Genomic DNA, 20,356 nt, shown 5'->3' with positions numbered 1-20,356 from the left:
CCATTCATGTTTTGCTATGTAGACTTATTTTCCAGTACTATATATACAAAATGTGACCATGATAAATAATATTGGTTCTGTTTATTGCAGATGTTAATGAGTGTTTGCTGCTGGACAGCTGTTCTCATCATTGTACCAACTTAAAAGGCTCATACAGATGCAAATGTGACAGAAATTTTATTGAAAAAAATAGAAGCTGTATTGCAAAAGGTAAACCATGGTTTGGTGTCTTAGTTGTAGAAATAAAATAATGTTTATATACTGGTAATATTATATTCTATATAAATGCAAATTAACAGTTTGACTATGTTCAGCATTTTATAATTTAATTTTGCTCAGCAGAGAGAGGATTGTGTGTTTTTTAGGAATGACAGTGTCATGTTAGCTAGTAGAAATGTGCATTTGTTTTCAGACCAATGAACATTCTTTATGAAAAGGGATTTTCATTGCGTTTTAATGAATGCTCTAGAGAACACATTAGGGTAAATATTGAAGCAACGGATGAACTTTTCATCTGTAACTTTAAAAACATTAACATTCTTTTTAAAAAAATATATGTAAATGTTTAACGAAAATTCAATTAAACCAAATAGTGCAGTAACCGAATATTCAGGGTAACAAATTTCCCTGAATAGTCGGAACAAAAATCTAGTCCAAAACAAAATTTTGTGGGCTGCACAAAGCTAGTTAAATATATTTAAAGGGACAGTCAACACCAAAATTGTTATTGTTCAAAAAGATAGATAATGGGGGGTAGTTATCAACGTGTCAACTTTCCTGCCTTCGCCGGCCCAATACGCCCGCCTAAGCTCGCCTAACATCGCCGCCACGGACCTGAAAAATTTCACCTAAGTTATCAAATAAAGCTGTCAAAAAGCCACGGGGCGATGAGCAGCGGACTGTGAGAGTTATCACTCATCCGATCTCGCTGCTCTTCGGCTTTTTCCCAGCTTTATTGCTAGCCTGTCACTAAGCACTCACACTAACTACACTGTTCTACCCCCTATACCAGCGCCCCCGGAGCCCAACGCAACTAAATAAAGTTATTAACCCCTAAACCGCCGCTCCTAGACCCTGCCGCAACTCTGATAAATATATTAACCCCTAAACCGCTGCTCCTAGACCCTGCCGCAACTCTGATAAATGTATTAACCCCTAAACTGCCGCTCCCGGACACCGCTGCCACCTACATTATACCTATTAACCCCTATCCTGCCCCCCCTACACCGTCGCCACCTATAATAAATTTATTAACCCCTATCCTGCCCCCCACTACACCGCCGCCACTGTAATAAATTTATTAACCCCTAAACCTAAGTCTAACACTAACCCTAACACGCCCCTAACTTAAATATTAATTAAATAAATCTAAATAATATTTTTATTATGAACTAAATTAATCCTATTTAAAACTAAATACTTACCTGTAAAATAAACCCTAAGATAGATACAATATAAATAATAATTATATTGTAGCTATCTTAGGATTTATTTTTATTTTACAGGCAAATTTCAATTTATTTTAACTAGGTACAATAGCTATTAAATAGTTATTAACTTTTTAATAGCTACCTAGCTAAAATAAAGAGAAATTTACCTGTAAAATAAAAACTAACCTAAGTTACAATTACACCTAACACTACACTATACTTTAATAAATTATTCCTATTTAAAACTAAATACTTACCTTTTAAAATAAACCCTAATATAGCTACAATATAAATAAAAATTATATTGTAGCTATCTTAGGATTTATTTTTATTTTACAGGTAACTTTGTATTTATTTTAGCTAGTTAGAATAGTTATTAAATAGTTATTAACTATTTAATAACTACCAAGCTAAAATAAATACAAAATTACCTGTAAAATAAATCCTAACCTAAGTTACAATTAAACCTAACACTACACTATCATTAAATAAATTAAATAAATTACCTACAAATAACTACAATTAAATACAATTACATAAACTAACTAAAGTACAAAAAATAAAAAAAAATAGGTTACAAACATTTTAAAAATATTACAAAAATTTTAAGCTACTTACATCTAATCTAAGCCCCCTAATAAAATAACAAACCCCCCCAAAATAAAAAAATGCCCTACCCTATTCTAAATTAAAGTTCAAAGCTATTTTACCTTACCAGCCCTTAAAAGGGCCATTTGTGGGGCATGCCCCAAAGAATTCAGCTCTTTTGCCTGTAAAAGAAAAATACAACCCCCCCAACATTAAAACCCCCCTTAAAATAACCTAACACTAATCCCCTGAAGATCATCCTACCTTTAGTCGTCTTCACTCAGTCGAGCCACCGATGGAACTGAAGAGGAGACCCGGACCGGCAGAAGTGATCCTCCAAGCGGCGCTGAAGAAATCTTCCTTCCGATGAAGTGATCCTCCAAGCGGCGCTGAAAAAGTTTTCCATCCAGGCAATGTCATCTTCCAAGAGGTGCTGAAGAAGTCTTCTATCTGGCGATGTCATCTTCCAAGCCGGGTCTTGAATCTTCATCCCGCCGACGCGGAACATCCTTCTTTACCGATGGACTACCGACGAATGAAGGCTCCTTTAAGGGACGTCATCCAAGATGGCGTCCCTTCAATTCCGATTGGCTGATAGGATTCTATCAGCCAATCGGAATTAAGGTAGGAAAAATCTGATTGGCTGATTGAATCAGCCAATCAGATTCAAGTTAAATCCGATTGGCTGATCCAATCAGATTGAGCTTGCATTCTATTGGCTGTTTCGATCAGCCAATAGAATGCAAGCTCAATCTGATTGGCTGATTGGTTAATAACTATTTAATAACTTAAAATTATTAATTACATTGTAGCTATCTTAGGGTTTATTTTACAGGTAAGTATTTAGTTTTAAATAGGAATAATTTATTAAAGTATAGTGTAGTGTTAGGTGTAATTGTAACTTAGGTTAGTTTTTATTTTACAGGTAAATTTCTCTTTATTTTAGCTAGGTAAGCTATTAAATAGCTAATAACTATTTAATAGCTATTGTACCTAGTTAAAATAAATTGAAAGTTACCTGTAAAATAAAAATAAATCCTAAGATAGCTACAATATAATTATTATTTATATTGTAGCTATATTACGGTTTATTTTAAAAGTAAGTATTTAGTTTTAAATAGGATTAATTTAGTTAATAAGAGAAATATTATTTAGATTTATTTAATTAATATTTAAGTTAGGGGGGTGTTAGGGTTAGTGTTAGACTTAGGTTTAGGGGTTAATAATTTTATTACAGTGGCGGCGGTGTAGTGGGGGGCAGGATAGGGGTTAATAAATGTATTATAGGTGGCGACGGTGTAGGGGGGGCAGATTAGGGGTTAATAAATTTAATATAGGTTGCGGTGGGCTCCGGGAGCGGTGGTTTAGGGATTAATACATTTATTATAGTTGCGGCGGGGTCAGGGAGTGGCGGTTTAGGGGTTAATATGTATAGAGTAGCTTGCGGTGGGCTCCGGGAGCGGCGGTTTAGGGGCTAATAACTTTATTTAGTTGCGGCGGGGTAGGGGGGACAGATTAGTGGTGTTTAGACTCGGGGTACATGTTAGGGTGTTAGGTGTAGACAGTTCCCATAGGAATCAATGGGATGTCTGGCAGCAGCGAACTTGTACTTTCGCTATGGTCAGACTCCCATTGATTCCTATGGGATCCGCCGCCTCCAGGGTGGCGGTTTGAAAACCAGGTACGCTGGGCCGGAAAAGTGCCGAGCGTACCTGCTAGTTTTTTGATAACTAGCAAAAGTAGTCAGATTGTGCCGAACTTGTGTGCGGAACATCTGGAGTGACGTAAGAATCGATCTGTGTCGGACTGAGTCCGGCAGATCGAAGCTTACGTCACAAAATTCTACTTTTGCTGGTCTCTAGCCTTTGATAACTAAGGCGAATCAGCCTTGCCACAAATACGCTGTGGAATTCCAGCGTATTTGAGGTTGACGGCTTGATAACTAGGCCTCAATGCCTTTACCACCCATTCCCCAGCTTTGCACAACCAACATTGTTATATTAATATACTTTATAACATTTAAACCTCTAAATGTCTGCCTGTTCGTAAGCCACTACAGACAGCCTTTTTATCACATGCTTTTATATTAGCTTTTCACAACAAGAGACTGCTAATTAATGTGGGCCATATAGATAACATTGTGCTCACATCCTTGCAGTTATTTATGAGTAATTGGCTAAAATGCAAGTCAATAGATAATAGCAATGTGATCAGGAGGCTGTCAAAAGAGGCTTAGATACAAGGTATTCACAGAGGTAAAAGGTATATTAATATAACCATGTTTGTTATGCAAAACCGGGGAATGGGTAATAAAGGGATTATCTATCTTTTTAAACAATAACAATTCTGGAGTAGACTGTACCTATAAGCATAAAGCAAAGTAGAGGTGATGGGGGAGATTTAATAAGTAGTAAATGCTGCTTTCTCCGCCCAAAGTTTCCAGCTCGCCGAAAACTTAAGTTAAGAAGCTGAAGTCATCCCGAAATGATATGATCGGGTTAATTGACACCAATGTGCAGGGGGTGGCATTGCACAAGCATTTCACAATAAATGCTTGTGCAATGTTAAATGCCAACAGCATATTCTACAGCAAATCGTGTCCGCCCGACACTTAGTAAATTGACCCCGATATCTTAAATTGAAAACTTACAGGATACTAAGGATTGGAAGTCTGAGTTACAAAACAAATAAATAATTAAATATATTATTTACATTCAAGGATACGTTATTTACATAGAGGATAAATTAAATAATATGTAAGAATATGATTTCTCTAAAGTAGATATTATTTAATGATTGATGTGGCACCATTTTTTATTTATTTTGAATCTCAAATTACAGGGAAAGTTTGGCAAACTGTAGCATTACTAAATCAACAAACCAAAGATAATTAGACAGCTTAAAAATAATCAATCATTCTTTATGATAACTGGGATCCTGAGCATGTAATATACAACTCTGAATGTCAGCAAGCATTTTTTTATATAACAATTTCCTTGTGATTTACTGTAGTAAATTCAAGTTGGGAATACAACAGATGCTAACTGAAAAAAATATGAGGAAAATATTATCAATCTTGTTTTATTGCTTTTACAATAACATTTTGCATTTTGTTTATATAAAGTGTTGTTTTGTATGCTTTATTTATTTTTGCGTTTATAAAAAAAGTAATTGCATAATATTATCTTTATTATTTTAGACTCAGAAGATCAAATACTTTACGTTGCCAATGACACTGAAATAGTCGCTTTTAGGTATCCATTCAGTTATAATGTGGAGCACCACCAAATATCTCATATTGCGCATAACTCCAGGATAACAGGAATGGATTTGTATCATCTAGGAAATATGATTATATGGAGTACTCAGTTTAACCCAGGGGGCATTTTCTTTAACACATTTAAGAGTAGAAGAGGAAAAGAGGCAAAGAGTGGACTAATTGTAAGTTGAATTAATTAATGTTAAATAAATATGTCTGTTTGCCCATCTGTCTATCTATCCATATATTTATTTATTTATCATGGCAAGTATGATCATATTAAAGTACATATTAATTGTATTGTAAAATTTTCTCTACCACCTATAATGGAAATATGAATATGTTTGTATTATCTTAAAAAATATGTAAACAAGAATTAGCAGCAGGAAAGGCAGGTACTAAAATGTAAATTTGTAATTGCTTTCTGTGAGTATTCGCTTTTTGTTTATAAATTGATAAGATAAGAAGGCATTTAAACCCAAAGAGGCAATTTCACATATATTTTATACCAGTCACTGTTTTTAACACTGTTAATGAGATAAGCCTGAGACACCCACTGAAAGGGGCTGATAGCTGAACCACCCCCTCCCCTGCATATGAAAAGACCCATTATACAAACAGAAACAGTCTGAAGTCTGTATACATCAGTATGCATCTAAAACTTGTGGGGCTTGGTTAGAAGTCTGAAAATCAGCAAAAATATATATTTTTTTTACAAAAAACACTCCCAGATGAGCTATATAAATGAATCTTCTGCAAAATATTTATGCAAAGAAAAATCTAGTGTACATGTCCCTTTATGTTGAATGTTAAAACCATGGACCACATGATAACTTCAGACAGGATTACTGTGAATGTGACTCCAAAATACACACAAGGCAGTCCAAGCTATATAATTAAGAAGTGCACCTTTTGACTTAAATTTCCTTTTTACACTTGTATTATCTGTTCCATTTTTCATTATATATAAGGTCAAGATAGATTTTTTTTTTCAGTGACACTGGACCTTCTCCATCAGGCAGAAGGTTGCTAGTTCTCTTTTGCCTTCCTACTCAAGCATAATTTTTTTTATTTTATTTGACGCAAATAGAGACACCAAATAATTAATGGTTACCAGTGGTCTTTAGAATGAACTGATTAAAGGGACATTAAGCAGAAGCTGTAAGATCCATAATAATGCACTTTCTTATCTGAGAAGAATTTTGCAATGGATAATGCAGCTTTATTGGTCTCTATTTATCAAGCTGTCAACCGCAAATACGCTGGAATTCCGCAGCGTATTTGTGGCGAGCCTGATTCGCCGTAGTTATCAAACCCTACAGACCGGCAAAAGTAGAATATAGTGACATAACATACGATCCACCAGACTCAGTCCAACACAGATCGATGCTTACGTCACTCCAGATGTTCCGAACGCAAGTTCGGCACAATCTGACTACTTTTGGAAGTTATCAAATAACTACGAGGTGCGCTCACCACTTTTCCGGCCCAGCGTACCTGGTTTTCAATCCGCCGCCCTGGAGGGGGTGGATGCCGTAGGAATCAATGGGAGTCTGACAGCAGCGAAAGCTTATGTTCGCTGCTGCCTGATATCCCATTGATTCCTATGGTAAATGTCTACACCCCTAATCTGCCCCCCCCTACACCGCCGCCACCACCTACATTATACTTATTAACCCCTAAACCGCCGCTCCTGGACCCCGCCGCCACCTAAATTATACCTATAAACCCCTAATCTGCCGCCCCCTATACCGCCGCCACCTACATAAAGTTATTCACCCCTATCCTGCCGATCCCGGACCCGCCGCAACTAAATAAATAGTTTAACCCCTAAACCACCACTCCCAGAGCCCACGCCACCTACATTATATTTATTAACCCCTAATCTGCCCCCCTACACTGCTGCCACTATAATAAACATATTAAGCCCTAAACCTAAGTCTAACCCTTACCCTAAACCCCCCCTAACTTAAATATAATTTAAATAACTCTAAATAAATATTACTATAATTAACTAAATTATTTCTATTTAAAACTAAATACTTACCTGTAAAATAAACCCTAAGATAGCTACAATATAACTAATAGTTACATTGTAGCTAGCTTAGGTTTTATTTTTATTTTACAGGCAACTTTGTATTTATTTTAACTAGGTAGAATAGTTATTAAATAGTTATTACCTATTTAATAGCTACCTGATTAAAATAAATACAAAAGTACCTGTAAAATAAAACCTAACCTAAGTTACAATTACACCTAACACTACACTACAATATAATTAAAATGATATAAAATAACTACAAATAAATAAAACTAATTACAATTAAATAAAATTAACTAAAGTACAAAAAACCCCACTAAATTACAGAAAATAAAAAAATAATTACAAGAATTTTAAACTAATTACACCTAATCTAATCCCCCTAATAAAATAAAAAAGCCCCACAAAATAAAAATCCCTACCCTATACTAAATTAGAAATAGCCCTTAAAAGGGCTTTTTGCAGGGCATTGCCCCAAAGTAATCAGCTCTTTTACCTGTAAAAAACAAATACAATACCCCCAACATTAAAACCCACCACCCACACACCCAACCCTACTCTAAAACCCACCCAATCCCCCCTTATTAAAACCTAACACTAAACCCTTGAAGATCACCCTACCTTGAGCCGTCTTCACCCAGCCGGGCACAAGTGGACCTCCAGAGGGGCAGAAGTCTTCATTCGATCCGGGCAGAAGAGGACCTCCAGACGGGCAGAGGGCTTCATGCAGGCGGCATCTTCTATCTTCATCCATCTGGAGCGGAGCGGGTCCATCTTAAAGCCAGCCGACGTGGAGCATCCTCTTCTTCCGACAACTCCCGACGAATGAAGGTTCCTTTAAATGATGTCATCCAAGATGGCATCCCTTGAATTCTGATTGGCTGATAGGATTCTATCAGCCAATCGGAATTAAGGTAAGAAAAATCCTATTAGCTGATCCAATCAGCCAATAGAATTGAGCTTGCATTCTATTGGCTGTTCCAATCAGCCAATAGAATGCAAGCTCAATCCTATTGGCTGATTAGATCAGCCAATAGGATTTTTCCTACCTTAATTCCAATTGGCTGATAGAATCCTATCAGCCAATCGGAATTCAAGGGACACCATCTTGGATGACATCATTTAAAGGAATCTACATTCGTTGGGAGTCGTTGGAAGAAGAGGATTCTGCGTGTCGGCTGGCTTTAAGATGGACCCGCTCCACTCCGGATGGATGAAGATAGAAGATGCTGCCTGGATGAAGCCTTCTGCCCATCTGGAGGTCCTCTTCTGCCCGGATCAGATGAAGACTTCTGCCCCTCTGGAGGTCCACTTGTGCCGGCTGGGCGAAGATGGCTCAAGGTAGGGTGATCTTCAAGGGGTTAGTGTTAGGTTTTATTAAGGGGGGATTGGGTGGGTTTTAGAGTAGGGGTGGTTGGTGGGTTTTAATGTTGAGGGGGTATTGTATTTTTTTTACAGGTAAAAGAGCTGATTACTTTGGGGCAATGCCTCACAAAAATCCCTTTTAAGGGCTGTTTGTAATTTAGTATAGGATAGGGATTTTTATTATTTTGGGGGGCTTTTTTATTTTATTAGGGGGATTAGATTAGGTGTAATTAGTTTAAAATTCTTGTAATTATTTTTTATTTTCTGTAATTTAGTAGGGTTTTTTGTACTTTGGTTAATTTTATTTCATTGTAATTAGTTTTATTTAATTGTTGTTATTTTATTTAATTATTTTAATTATAGTGTAGTGTTAGGTGTAATTGTAACTTAGGTTAGGATTTATTTTACAGGTACTTTTGTATTTATTTTGCTAGGTAATTATTAAATAGTTAATAACTATTTAATAACTATTGTACCTAGTTAAAATAAATACAAACTTGCCTGTAAAATAAAAATAAACCCTAAGCTAGCTACAATGTAATTATGAGTTATATTGTAGCTATCTTAGGGTTTATTTTACAGGTAAGTATTTAGTTTTAAATAGGAATAATTTATTTAATTGTAGTATTTTTTTTTTAATTATTTTAAATTAGATTTAAGTTAGGGTTAGACTTAGGTTTAGGGGTTAATATGTTTATTATAGTGGCGGCGGTGTAGGGGGGCAGATTAGGGGTTAATAAATATAATGTAGGTGGCGGTGGGCTCCGGGAGCGGCGGTTTAGGGGTTAATACATTTATTAGAGTGGTGGCGGGGTCCGGGAGTTGCGGTTTAGGGGTTAATAACTTTATTTAGTTGCGGTGGCTCCGGGAGTGGCGGTTTAGGGGTTAATACATTTATTAGAGTTGCAGCGGGGTCCGGGAGCGGCAGTTTAGGGGTTAATAACTTTATTTAGTTGCGTGGGGCTCCGGGAGCAGCGGTTTAGGGGGTAAAACAGTATAGTATAGTGTGGGTGCTTAGTGACAGTATAGCAAGAAAGCTGCGAATAAGCCGAAGAGCAGTGAGATCGATGACTGTTAGTTATCAACAGTCCGCTGCTCATCACGCCCAACTTGATGCGTGGCTTTTTGACAGCTTTCTTGATAAATTTGGCGAATGTATTCAGGACCGCGGCAGCAATGTTAGGAGATCTTAGGCGAGCGTATTGGTGCTGTCGAATGCAAGAAAGTCCATGGCTTGATAACTAGAGGCCATTGTGACAAATGAGTGTATGTTTTCTTTCATTCTTGTTTCTTTTTCTCTCTTTCCCTGTCCCCTGGAACCAAAGGACCATTACTAACCAATCACAAACTAATACACAAATACAGGATTTCAGCATTAATTTTTGTCTGCATATGTGTTGTTAAAAAAGAGATTGGGTTATAGCTATTCTCAAACCTTCCCTTACGGGGGCTTAGCACTGAATCAGCATAGATAATTAATAATAATAATAATAATAATAATAATAATGTTTTCCACATCCAGCTTATGAGAGCAAATGACTTGAGAGAGAAGATGAGGGAAAGGGGCGAGGAAACACTAGTTCATAGACTAATAGATTGTTATTCTAAGTCTTCTTGTGAGAAAGTGTAATGCAATAATGTTATACTTTTAGTAGTGAAACTTTTTATGCATTATTATATTTTGAGTTCATTGGCCCTTAAATATATATATTGTGGATGGGGTCTAGACTTCTTCAGGAAATCATTTTTAGGTTACTTCACATAGGGACAGCACCTTAAAATTATCATCCGTGTGTGAACTTTGACATGTGATGGTTAAAGGCTTCATAAATGGGAGTCATATAGTTAAACTGTGAATTAATATTGTGTCTATATAGTAAACCTATTTTATAAATGATAATTGAAGTGATGGTAAACTTGACATAGTTTAAAACGAGGTCTGGAATCTAAGCAATAGTTTAGATGGACATTATTTGATCATTTCTAATGAAGGTGCACTGTAACTTACTTTTAATCTAGACGCCATTCTAATACACCTCATTCAGGGCACCCATTTCAAAACTCATATTTTTTGTAAACTAGCAGTTTGAATTGTTCTCCAATAAGCACTCTAGCTACAGCACCAAAAAAAGTGCTGTAGGGCTAGGGCACCGATTTGAGAACAGTTAAACTTGTTTGCTCACATAAAAAAGAAAATGGTGCATCTGAAGTTATTAACCAAAAACAAAAGAAAAAGTTAAATAACCCCTTCCTTTGTTATGTTGTGGAAATATGTAAAGTTGTAAATGAGCTACTTTCAAAAACATTTAAAGAGATTTAACATCACATGTTTTTACTTTTATTTGCTAAATAGCATGCTGCTTTGAGAAGTTCATTAAGCATACATTTTCAACAATGATCATCTGATTTTATGGTTTACATTTATTTTATTTTTGGAATATATTTGCGGTGAAATTAACTTGTATTGCAGTTTGGTTTCAAGATATACATATTTTTTTTCTTTTTTAGTGTCCTGACTTCAAAAGACCAAGGGATATTGCTGTTGATTGGGTTGCTGGAAATATCTACTGGACGGACCATTCACGCATGCATTGGTTCAGCTATTATACATCTCATTGGACTAGTCTTAGATACTCTATTAATGTAGGACAAATTAATGGACCTAACTGTACTCGGCTCTTAACTAATATAGCTGGAGAACCATATGCTATTGCTGTGAATCCTAAAAAAGGGTATTTTTTTTTCTTTTTTATATTATATTCCTTAACATTTACAGTGGTATATTCCATGGTCAGATGGATCATCTAAAATTTGAAATATAATATGTATATTATGCAAATGCTTCCAATTTTCAATTGTAACTTGAGAGGAATGATTTTTATGGTGATATGTAAAGATATTGGGGCCCATTTAACAAGCTCCCGTAGGGCCAGTGTTTCTGGACTGCTGTTCTATAACCCTGTCTGCCTGCTCTGAGCAGGCGGACAGGAATCGCCAGAAATCAACCCGATCGGGTTGATTAACACCCCCATGCTGGCGGCCGATTGGCCGCGAGTCTGCAGGGGGCGGGTTGCACCAGCAGCTCTTGTGAGCTGCTGGTGCAATGCTGAATACGGAGAGCGTATTGCTCTCCGTATTCAGCGAGGTCTTGCGAACCTGATCCGCAGTGTCGGATCAGGTCCACAAGACCTTTCTTAAATAGGGGCCAAAAAGTAAAGTAGTGATAAATGGAGAAAAAAGGAAGGCAAAGTTAGGCATCTAGGTCAAGAGGCAATATTAGGAATAGATTGAAATCTAGCAGTTATTTTATAAAATACATTTAAGTGTTGTAATTATTTTCTTCAAATAATAGATAAGACTCATAAGATTATGACTAATTCAGAACTTACTATAGGATTTATTTTTTACAGTATATCTACATAAGGTTATGAATAATAATATTGTAAATAATGTTCTCATTAGGGATGAGTAGGTGTCTTAGCAATTTCATTAAAAAAAAGAAAATGTTCAGAACATTTGTTTATTTTAAGAAGATTTTAAATGTTTGCTAACCCCTCCCCCATTTTTTAACAATTGTAACATTTAATATTGAATGCAACTTTTGAATAATATTACAATTTTGATTCTCACAAACTTTAATGTATACTATTCAAGGGGACATAATTGTGCTGTAGGATGTTATTATTGCACTATTGATTGCATATAACTATAAGTTTACCCCTGAAAAGGGATTAAACACATAGGGGTTGATTCCAATCTTTCTGATATTGATTCCCAATATTAAGGTTTCAGTTTTGGTCAATATGTGATAACAATCATAAATGGATTAAGCTGATAAAAGCCCACAACCATGAACAAGTTTTTACTAGAAAAGTTCACCAAAAAATGTTCTTGTTATTAAGATTGAAACTGTAAATCCATATTTAATTGACATTTACAATGTCCATGTCAAACTTTTTAAGGTTACATTACAGTTGTACAGTGTTTAAGGTAAATCATCATTTACATGTATGAAATTAGTGTATTGGATTCCAAATGCATCCTGATAACTTGCAAAGCATATACAGTATAATGTGTATACAGGGAGTGCAGAATTATTAGGCAAGTTGTATTTTTAAAGGATTAATTTTATTATTGAACAACAACCATGTTCTCAATGAACCCAAAAAACTCAATATCAAAGCTGAAAAGTTTTGGAAGTAGTTTTTAGTTTGTTTTTAGTTATAGCTATTTAGGGAGATATCTGTGTGTGCAGGTGACTATTACTGTGCATAATTATTAGGCAACTTAACAAAAAACAAATATATACCCATTTCAATTATTTATTTTTACCAGTGAAACCAATATAACATCTCAACATTCACAAATATACATTTCTGACATTCAAAAACAAAACAAAAACAAATCAGTGACCAATATAGCCACCTTTCTTTGCAAGGACACTCAAAAGCCTGCCATCCATGGATTCTGTCAGTGTTTTGATCTGTTCACCATCAACATTGCGTGCAGCAGCAACCACAGCCTCCCAGACGCTGTTCAGAGAGGTGTACTGTTTTCCCTCCTTGTAAATCTCACATTTGATGATGGACCACAGGTTCTCAATGGGGTTCAGATCAGGTGAACAAGGAGGCCATGTCATTAGATTTTCTTCTTTTATACCCTTTCTTGCCAGCCACACTTTGTAGTACTTGGACGCGTGTGATGGAGCATTGTCCTGCATGAAAATCATGTTTTTCTTGAAGGATGCAGACTTCTTCCTGTACCACTGCTTGAAGAAGGTGACAAGTGTGAGAGAAAAAGTAAGGGCGCTAGAAAAGCTAAAAATACCACTAAAAGCCAAGACAAAAAATGTACAATGACCAGGGAATTCCAATATATTAACAATGTATTTAATGTGCCATTGAAAACAAAATTACAAAATTAAAAGGGACGTCTCCCAAAAAATTGCATAGTAAACAATCAGTTTAAAATTGTTATAAATGAAGACTGTATACCAATTAAACGTTGGATACTATGTACATATAAAAGTTCATTCCTTAAGACCTTGCCAATTGTGAGATACAATGTCTAATACTAAAGTCAGATGTCAGATATGCAGATAATCTTGATTGTTGTTCTATGTAATATTCCCACAATAGAGAATCTTTACTCCATTTGTATTTCGGTATGCTAAAAAGTTAAAACGTCTTAATTTTAAAAGCTTAACAGCAACTTTACCAAAGGCCGGTCTCTGTCAGGCAACTCTGTGTGTGCTCCACGAGAATCCGGCGTCTGACGTCACGGTTTCCACCTCGAGGGCTCGCCTCTGATCAGCCAATTGGGACCTCCGTGGGTCTCTATCTGTCGGTCTGTTGTTATCCGGTCCGATTCTTAGTAGTTTGCTTATTGTTAGAGGTTGCTCTTAGTGCTGTGCACGCCACCTCCTTTTCATGGGTATCCACCAGGGGATAAAATTAAAGATGCAGTACAACCCGGGTTGATAATTTTTCTGTACAAAGGTAGTGCACAGGTAGTTAGTCCTTAGACTGTGTTGTGTGGGGCTGGTTTTCTACGCGTTTCACTCCTTTCAGAGCTTTTTCTTTTTTTCTTGATAAAGCTCTGAAAGGAGTGAAACGCGTAGAAAACCAGCCCCACACAACACAGTCTAAGGACTAACTACCTGTGCACTACCTTTGTACAGAAAAATTATCAACCCGGGTTGTACTGCATCTTTAATTTTATCCCCTGGTGGATACCCATGAAAAGGAGGTGGCGTGCACAGCACTAAGAGCAACCTCTAACAATAAGCAAACTACTAAGAATCGGACCGGATAACAACAGACCGACAGATAGAGACCCACGGAGGTCCCAATTGGCTGATCAGAGGCGAGCCCTCGAGGTGGAAACCGTGACGTCAGACGCCGGATTCTCGTGGAGCACACACGGAGTTGCCTGACAGAGACCGGCCTTTGGTAAAGTTGCTGTTAAGCTTTTAAAATTAAGACGTTTTAACTTTTTAGCATACCGAAATACAAATGGAGTAAAGATTCTCTATTGTGGGAATATTACATAGAACAACAATCAAGATTATCTGCATATCTGACATCTGACTTTAGTATTAGACATTGTATCTCACAATTGGCAAGGTCTTAAGGAATGAACTTTTATATGTACATAGTATCCAACGTTTAATTGGTATACAGTCTTCATTTATAACAATTTTAAACTGATTGTTTACTATGCAATTTTTTGGGAGACGTCCCTTTTAATTTTGTAATTTTGTTTTCAATGGCACATTAAATACATTGTTAATATATTGGAATTCCCTGGTCATTGTACATTTTTGTCTTGGCTTTTAGTGGTATTTTTAGCTTTTCTAGCGCCCTTACTTTTTCTCTCACACTTGTCACTTTTCACTTAATAGCTTGAAGGAACTATTACTCAGTTAAGGTGTTTAATACCCCGCACTAAGCGCACTACCATCACCCACTATCTCACATGCTTGAAGAAGGTGTCTTCCAGAAACTGGCAGTAGGACTGGGAGTTGAGCTTGACTCCATCCTCAACCCGAAAACGCCCCACAAGCTCATCTTTGATACCAGCCCAAACCAGTACTCCACCTCCACCTTGCTGGCGTCTGAGTCGGACTGGAGCTCTCTGCCCTTTACCAATCCAGCCACGGGCCCATCCATCTGGCCCATCAAGACTCACTCTCATTTCATCAGTCCATAAAACCTTAGAAAAATCAATCTTGAGATATTTCTTGGCCCAGTCTTGATGTTCAGGTTGTGTGTCTTGTTCAATGGTGGTCTTCTTTCAGCCTTTCTTACCTTGGACATGTCTCTGAGTATTGCACACCTTCTGCTTTTGGGCACTCCAGTGATGTTGCAGCTCTGAAATATGGCCAAACTGGTGGCAAGTGTCATCTTAGCAGCTGCACGCTTGACTTTTCTCAGTTCATGGGCAGTTATTTTGCGCCTTGGTTTTTCCACACGCTTCTTGCGACCCTGTTGACTATTTTGAATGAAACACTTGATTGTTTGATGATCACGCTTCAGAAGTTTTGCAATTTTAAGAGTGCTGCATCCCTCTGCAAGATATCTCACTATTTTTTACTTTTCTGAGCCTGTCAAGTCCTTCTTTTGACCCATTTTGCCAAAGGAAAGAAAGTTGCCTAATAATTATGCACACCTGATATAGGGTGTTGATGTCATTAGACCACACCCCTTCTCATTACAGAGATGCACATCACCTAATATGCTTAATTGGTAGTAGGCTTTCAAGCCTATACAGCTTGGAGTAAGACAACATGCATAAAGGGGATGATGTGGTCAAAATACTCATTTGCCTAATAATTCTGCACTCCCTGTATGAGCATGATGGGTATCTTGGGCATGTTTGTTCAATGATTTTATTGACACTTTTAATATTTGTTTTTTTCCAGTATTTTTAATTATTGATTGCAAAAGTACTGTTTTCCATTTTAGCAAGATATACAGCTGAAATCAAGAAGAACATTTGGGCTCCAAGTTCTAAGTAGTATAAACTGCATTTGAGCCCTTGCGGGCCTTGCTCCCACTTGTAAGCCTACTTTCTGCAATGTAAAAAGCAGCTGTCATCAGACTACTGCTTCTTACACTCTCCACCACCTATTATGGGAACACACTTGCTCAGGGTAATTGGCCCTTCTCTAGTTTGAGAGAAAGGGGCAGCATTATACACTCACTTAAGCGTGTAATGGTATATATACTGGCAGTGGACGTACAGGGTCCGCTTCCCAATCATTGCAAAGTCGTGTATACAGGTTCACAAGCTGAAAACCTTGTCCACATGGCTCTTAAATAAATGGGGCCTTTTGTATTTCTTTTAGAAGAAAGTCATTCAAAATCTCTTCTCCTAAAACGGGTACTTAACAGTTCTCACATTTTATATCTTGAAACCACAAAGTTAAAAGGTTTCCTCCATTACATCCATGTAGCTGCAAAAATGTTGCAAAAACTGGAAAACTGCACTGTTGTAAAAGAGGTTTCTTTATTACTGTAAGTATATTGCAACATCAAGTTATGGATATTGTAAATTACATTTTTAAAAACATGATTAATGTGCCTTCTACTTTTTATTTAAAAAAAGTCATCTAAGTCTACAACAAACAAAACAGAACAGCAAACAGTGAAATCTCGGTCACAAAAATGCAATTTCATTTGAAATCCCGTTTATAAAGATGATTGTAATGAAAGGGACAATCCGAACAATTTAATTGTAAGTTAGACGCAAACTCAGTTACTACATGCAATTTCTAAAAGTTAGTTTTGTTGCTGTTCAGGATCACATATTAAATACATACACAAATGTAAATTTGTGTCCTGCCCACTGAAGATGGACTATACAATTATGATTATTAGTTCTTTAGTAAATCTAGATCACGTGAACAAATACAAGCCTAAAATGTCTTCTGTGTCCATTTCAGAGTTTCATACATGTGAGTAACACAATAGAAGTATTCCAAATTGTCTAGTAATACTTGCAAATTTAACAAAAAAGGCAATGGGTGCACTATTAATATTGCTGGCCCATGCTAGTATTAACCAATGCGCTATTCATCGCTCATATTACAAGTTGAAAGTTTTGTGTTGTGCTCGAGCTGAACAACAAAAAAAAGTGCTACAAAGCCGAGTGACTTGAGACCTGGGGGCCTATCTATCAAGCTCCAAATGGAGCTTGACGCCCCGTGTTTCTGGCGAGCCTGCAGACTCACCAGAAACAGCAGTTATGAAGCAGCGGTCTAAAGACTGCTGCTCCATAACCCTGTCCGCATGCTCTGATGATGCGGACAGGAATCGCCAGTTGATTGACACCCCCCTGCTGGCGGCTGATTGGTTGTGAGTCTGCAGGGGGTTGCACAAGAGCTGCTGGTGCAATGCTGAATATGGAGAGCATATTGCTCTCCACATTCAGCGGCGATGTCTGTCGGACCTGATCCTCCCTAAGTAAAGTTGTAGGGCAATTTTTTTTTTTTTACAAAACATATGTAAAGTATTTTAAAATAAGTATTTTATTTATATATATATATATATATATATATATATATATATATATATATATATATATATATATATATATGTGTGTAAACAAGAGATGTGTGTCGGCGCTGTAAATTATACCAGAGAGTTAAATATTGGATAAAATGTGTAAGAATGGATACTATATCCAGTGAGTAACTGAACAGTAAAAATAAGCTAAAAAAAGGGGGCTATGGTACCCCTAGAGTGCTGCTATCCAGACAATAGACTGAACCTTTAAAGTCACTAAAATAAAGGAAATCTATATAAGGTGAGTGAACATAAGGGAGATTTAAGACAGCGCTCTCACAGGGGGAGATGATAATGCCATAGGCCAATTTAACTCACAAAAGTGAACCTAATCAATGGAAGGTATAATCCCCACTAATATACAGCAATATCAACTAATATATGAAATAACATAAATGAAGTTAGAAAATAAAGAAAAATTGCTTTATTTACACTGGTTAAAAGTAACTGCAGTTACGAAAAAAAAAGGGAAAAAAGTCATTCAGAGGAGTCCTAATAGACAGGATCCCAGTCTTGATAGAATCTTTGAAATGGTGTCCGTGGAGGAATAGTATCCTCTTCTAAAATAGTCAATAAATTGTCAAGTGGATAAAAAACGAAAGCCAATGTTGGTATTATAATTAAAATTCAGAGCTGAATACTGTTATATTATGTATACTCATCTGCTATGCAGAGTCCTGAGATCCAATGTCTCTTGTAGTAAGTAGAAATTTCAATGCAGAATCCTGTGCTCCAATGACTCTTGTAGCAAGTGAAAACTACAAATGTTCCATATGTGGAGAACGATAAAGAACAGACTTGATTGGGCGTCCTGCGCTTCTTGGAAACTGTGCTTCAGTGTCTCTTATTGTAGTAGAAACTCAATGTTCCATGGTGAAGGAGTGAATGAATAAACAAAACAGCTGCCGGTATTATCCAAATACCCTCTGACAAAGTGAAGGGAGCCTCACGAAATGCATAAGAGTGGAGCTATACAGCGTGTGATGTCACATCCGGTCTCGCGGTCTTGAAACTTAGAGACCTATACCGGCAGCTGTTTTCTTTATTCATTCACTCCTTCACCACGGAACATTGAGTTTCTACTACAATAAGAGACACTGAAGCACAGTTTCCAAGAAGCGCAAGATGCCCAATCAGGTCTGTACTTTGTCGTTCTCCACATATGGAACATTTGTAGTTTTCACTTGCTACAAGAGTCATTGGAGCACATGATTCTGCATTGAAATTTCTACTTACTACAAGAGACATTGGAACTCAGGACTCTGCATAGCAGATGAGTATACATAATATAACAGTATACAGCTCTGAATTTTAATTATAATACCAACATTGGATTTCATTTTTTAGCCACTTGAGTATTTATTGACTATTTTAGAAGAGAAAACTATTCCTCCACGGACACCATTTCACAGAGTCTTTTAAGACTGGGAGCCTGTCTATTAGGACTTCTCTGAATGACTTTTTTTTTCCTTTTTTTTTTTTCGTAACTGCAGTTACTTTTAACCAGTGCAAATAAAGCAATTTTTCTTTATTTTCTAACTTTATTTATGTTCTTTCATATATCAGTTTATATTACTGTATATTAGTGGTTCACTTTTGTGAGTTAAATTGGCCTATGGCATTACTATCTCCCCCTGTGAGAGTGTTGTCTTAAATCTCCCTTTTGTTCACTCACGATATATATATATATATATATATATATATATATATATATATATATATATATATATATATATATATATATATATATATATATATATATACACATTTAATATAAGTTATTAGCTTAATATTGAAAATAAATGTCCAAAAAGGGTTTAAAAGGGATATGGTATAAGTCAAGGTGTTTGACTGGTAAAGGCTCAAAAGTATATATTTATAAGTATACATGTGTATATACAGTACGTATATAAATGGGTTATACATGTTTATGTGTTTTAGGTATTTCAATATATATATACATAGATAGATACATAGATACATACATATACAAACACATTTTTGAGGCCTTCCCAGTCAAATGCCTTTAACCCCTTAATGACCGGACCATTTTTCAATTTTCTTACCCTTAATGACAATGGCTATTTTTACATTTCTGCAGTGTTTGTGTTTAGCTGTAATTTTCCTCTTACTCATTTACTGTACCCACACATATTATATACCGTTTTTCTCGCCATTAAATGGACTTTCTAAAGATACCATTATTTTCATCATGTCTTATAATTTACTAAAAAAAAAATAATAAAATATGAGAAAAAAATGGAAAAAAACACACTTTTTCTAACTTTGACCCCCAAAATATGTTACACATCTACAATCACCAAGAAACACCCATGCTAAATAGTTTCTAAATTTTGTCCTGAGTTTAGAAATACCCAATGTTTACATGTTCTTTGCTTTTTTTGCAATTTATGGGGCAATAAATACAAGTAGCACTTCGCTATTTCCAAACCACTTTTTTTCAAAATTAGCGCTAGTTACATTGGAACCCTGATATCTGTCAGGAATACCTGAATATCCCTTGACATGTATATATTTTTTTTTAGAAGACAACCCAAAGTATTGATCTAGGCCCATTTTGGTATATTTCATGCCACCATTTCAC

At 36.2% G+C, this 20,356-nt stretch overlaps 1 protein-coding gene across 1 annotated transcript in view; it reads left to right on the top strand.

Moving 5' to 3' along the window:
• LRP1B (LDL receptor related protein 1B) overlaps positions 1 to 20,356 on the top strand; it is a 2,715,774-nt gene that overhangs the window by 2,524,281 nt on the left and 171,137 nt on the right. The window contains exons 77-79 of the mRNA XM_053698264.1: positions 91 to 210; positions 5,218 to 5,459; positions 11,192 to 11,415. Coding sequence (XP_053554239.1) covers positions 91 to 210; positions 5,218 to 5,459; positions 11,192 to 11,415 — 586 coding nt within the window. The remainder of the gene's footprint in view (positions 1 to 90; positions 211 to 5,217; positions 5,460 to 11,191; positions 11,416 to 20,356) is intronic.

The sequence above is a fragment of the Bombina bombina genome, chromosome 1, assembly GCF_027579735.1.
Source record: "Bombina bombina isolate aBomBom1 chromosome 1, aBomBom1.pri, whole genome shotgun sequence".
NCBI classification, from domain to species: Eukaryota; Metazoa; Chordata; class Amphibia; order Anura; family Bombinatoridae; genus Bombina; species Bombina bombina.
Note: the sequence above shows the minus strand (reverse complement) of the source record. Positions and strands in the feature narration are given on the sequence as shown.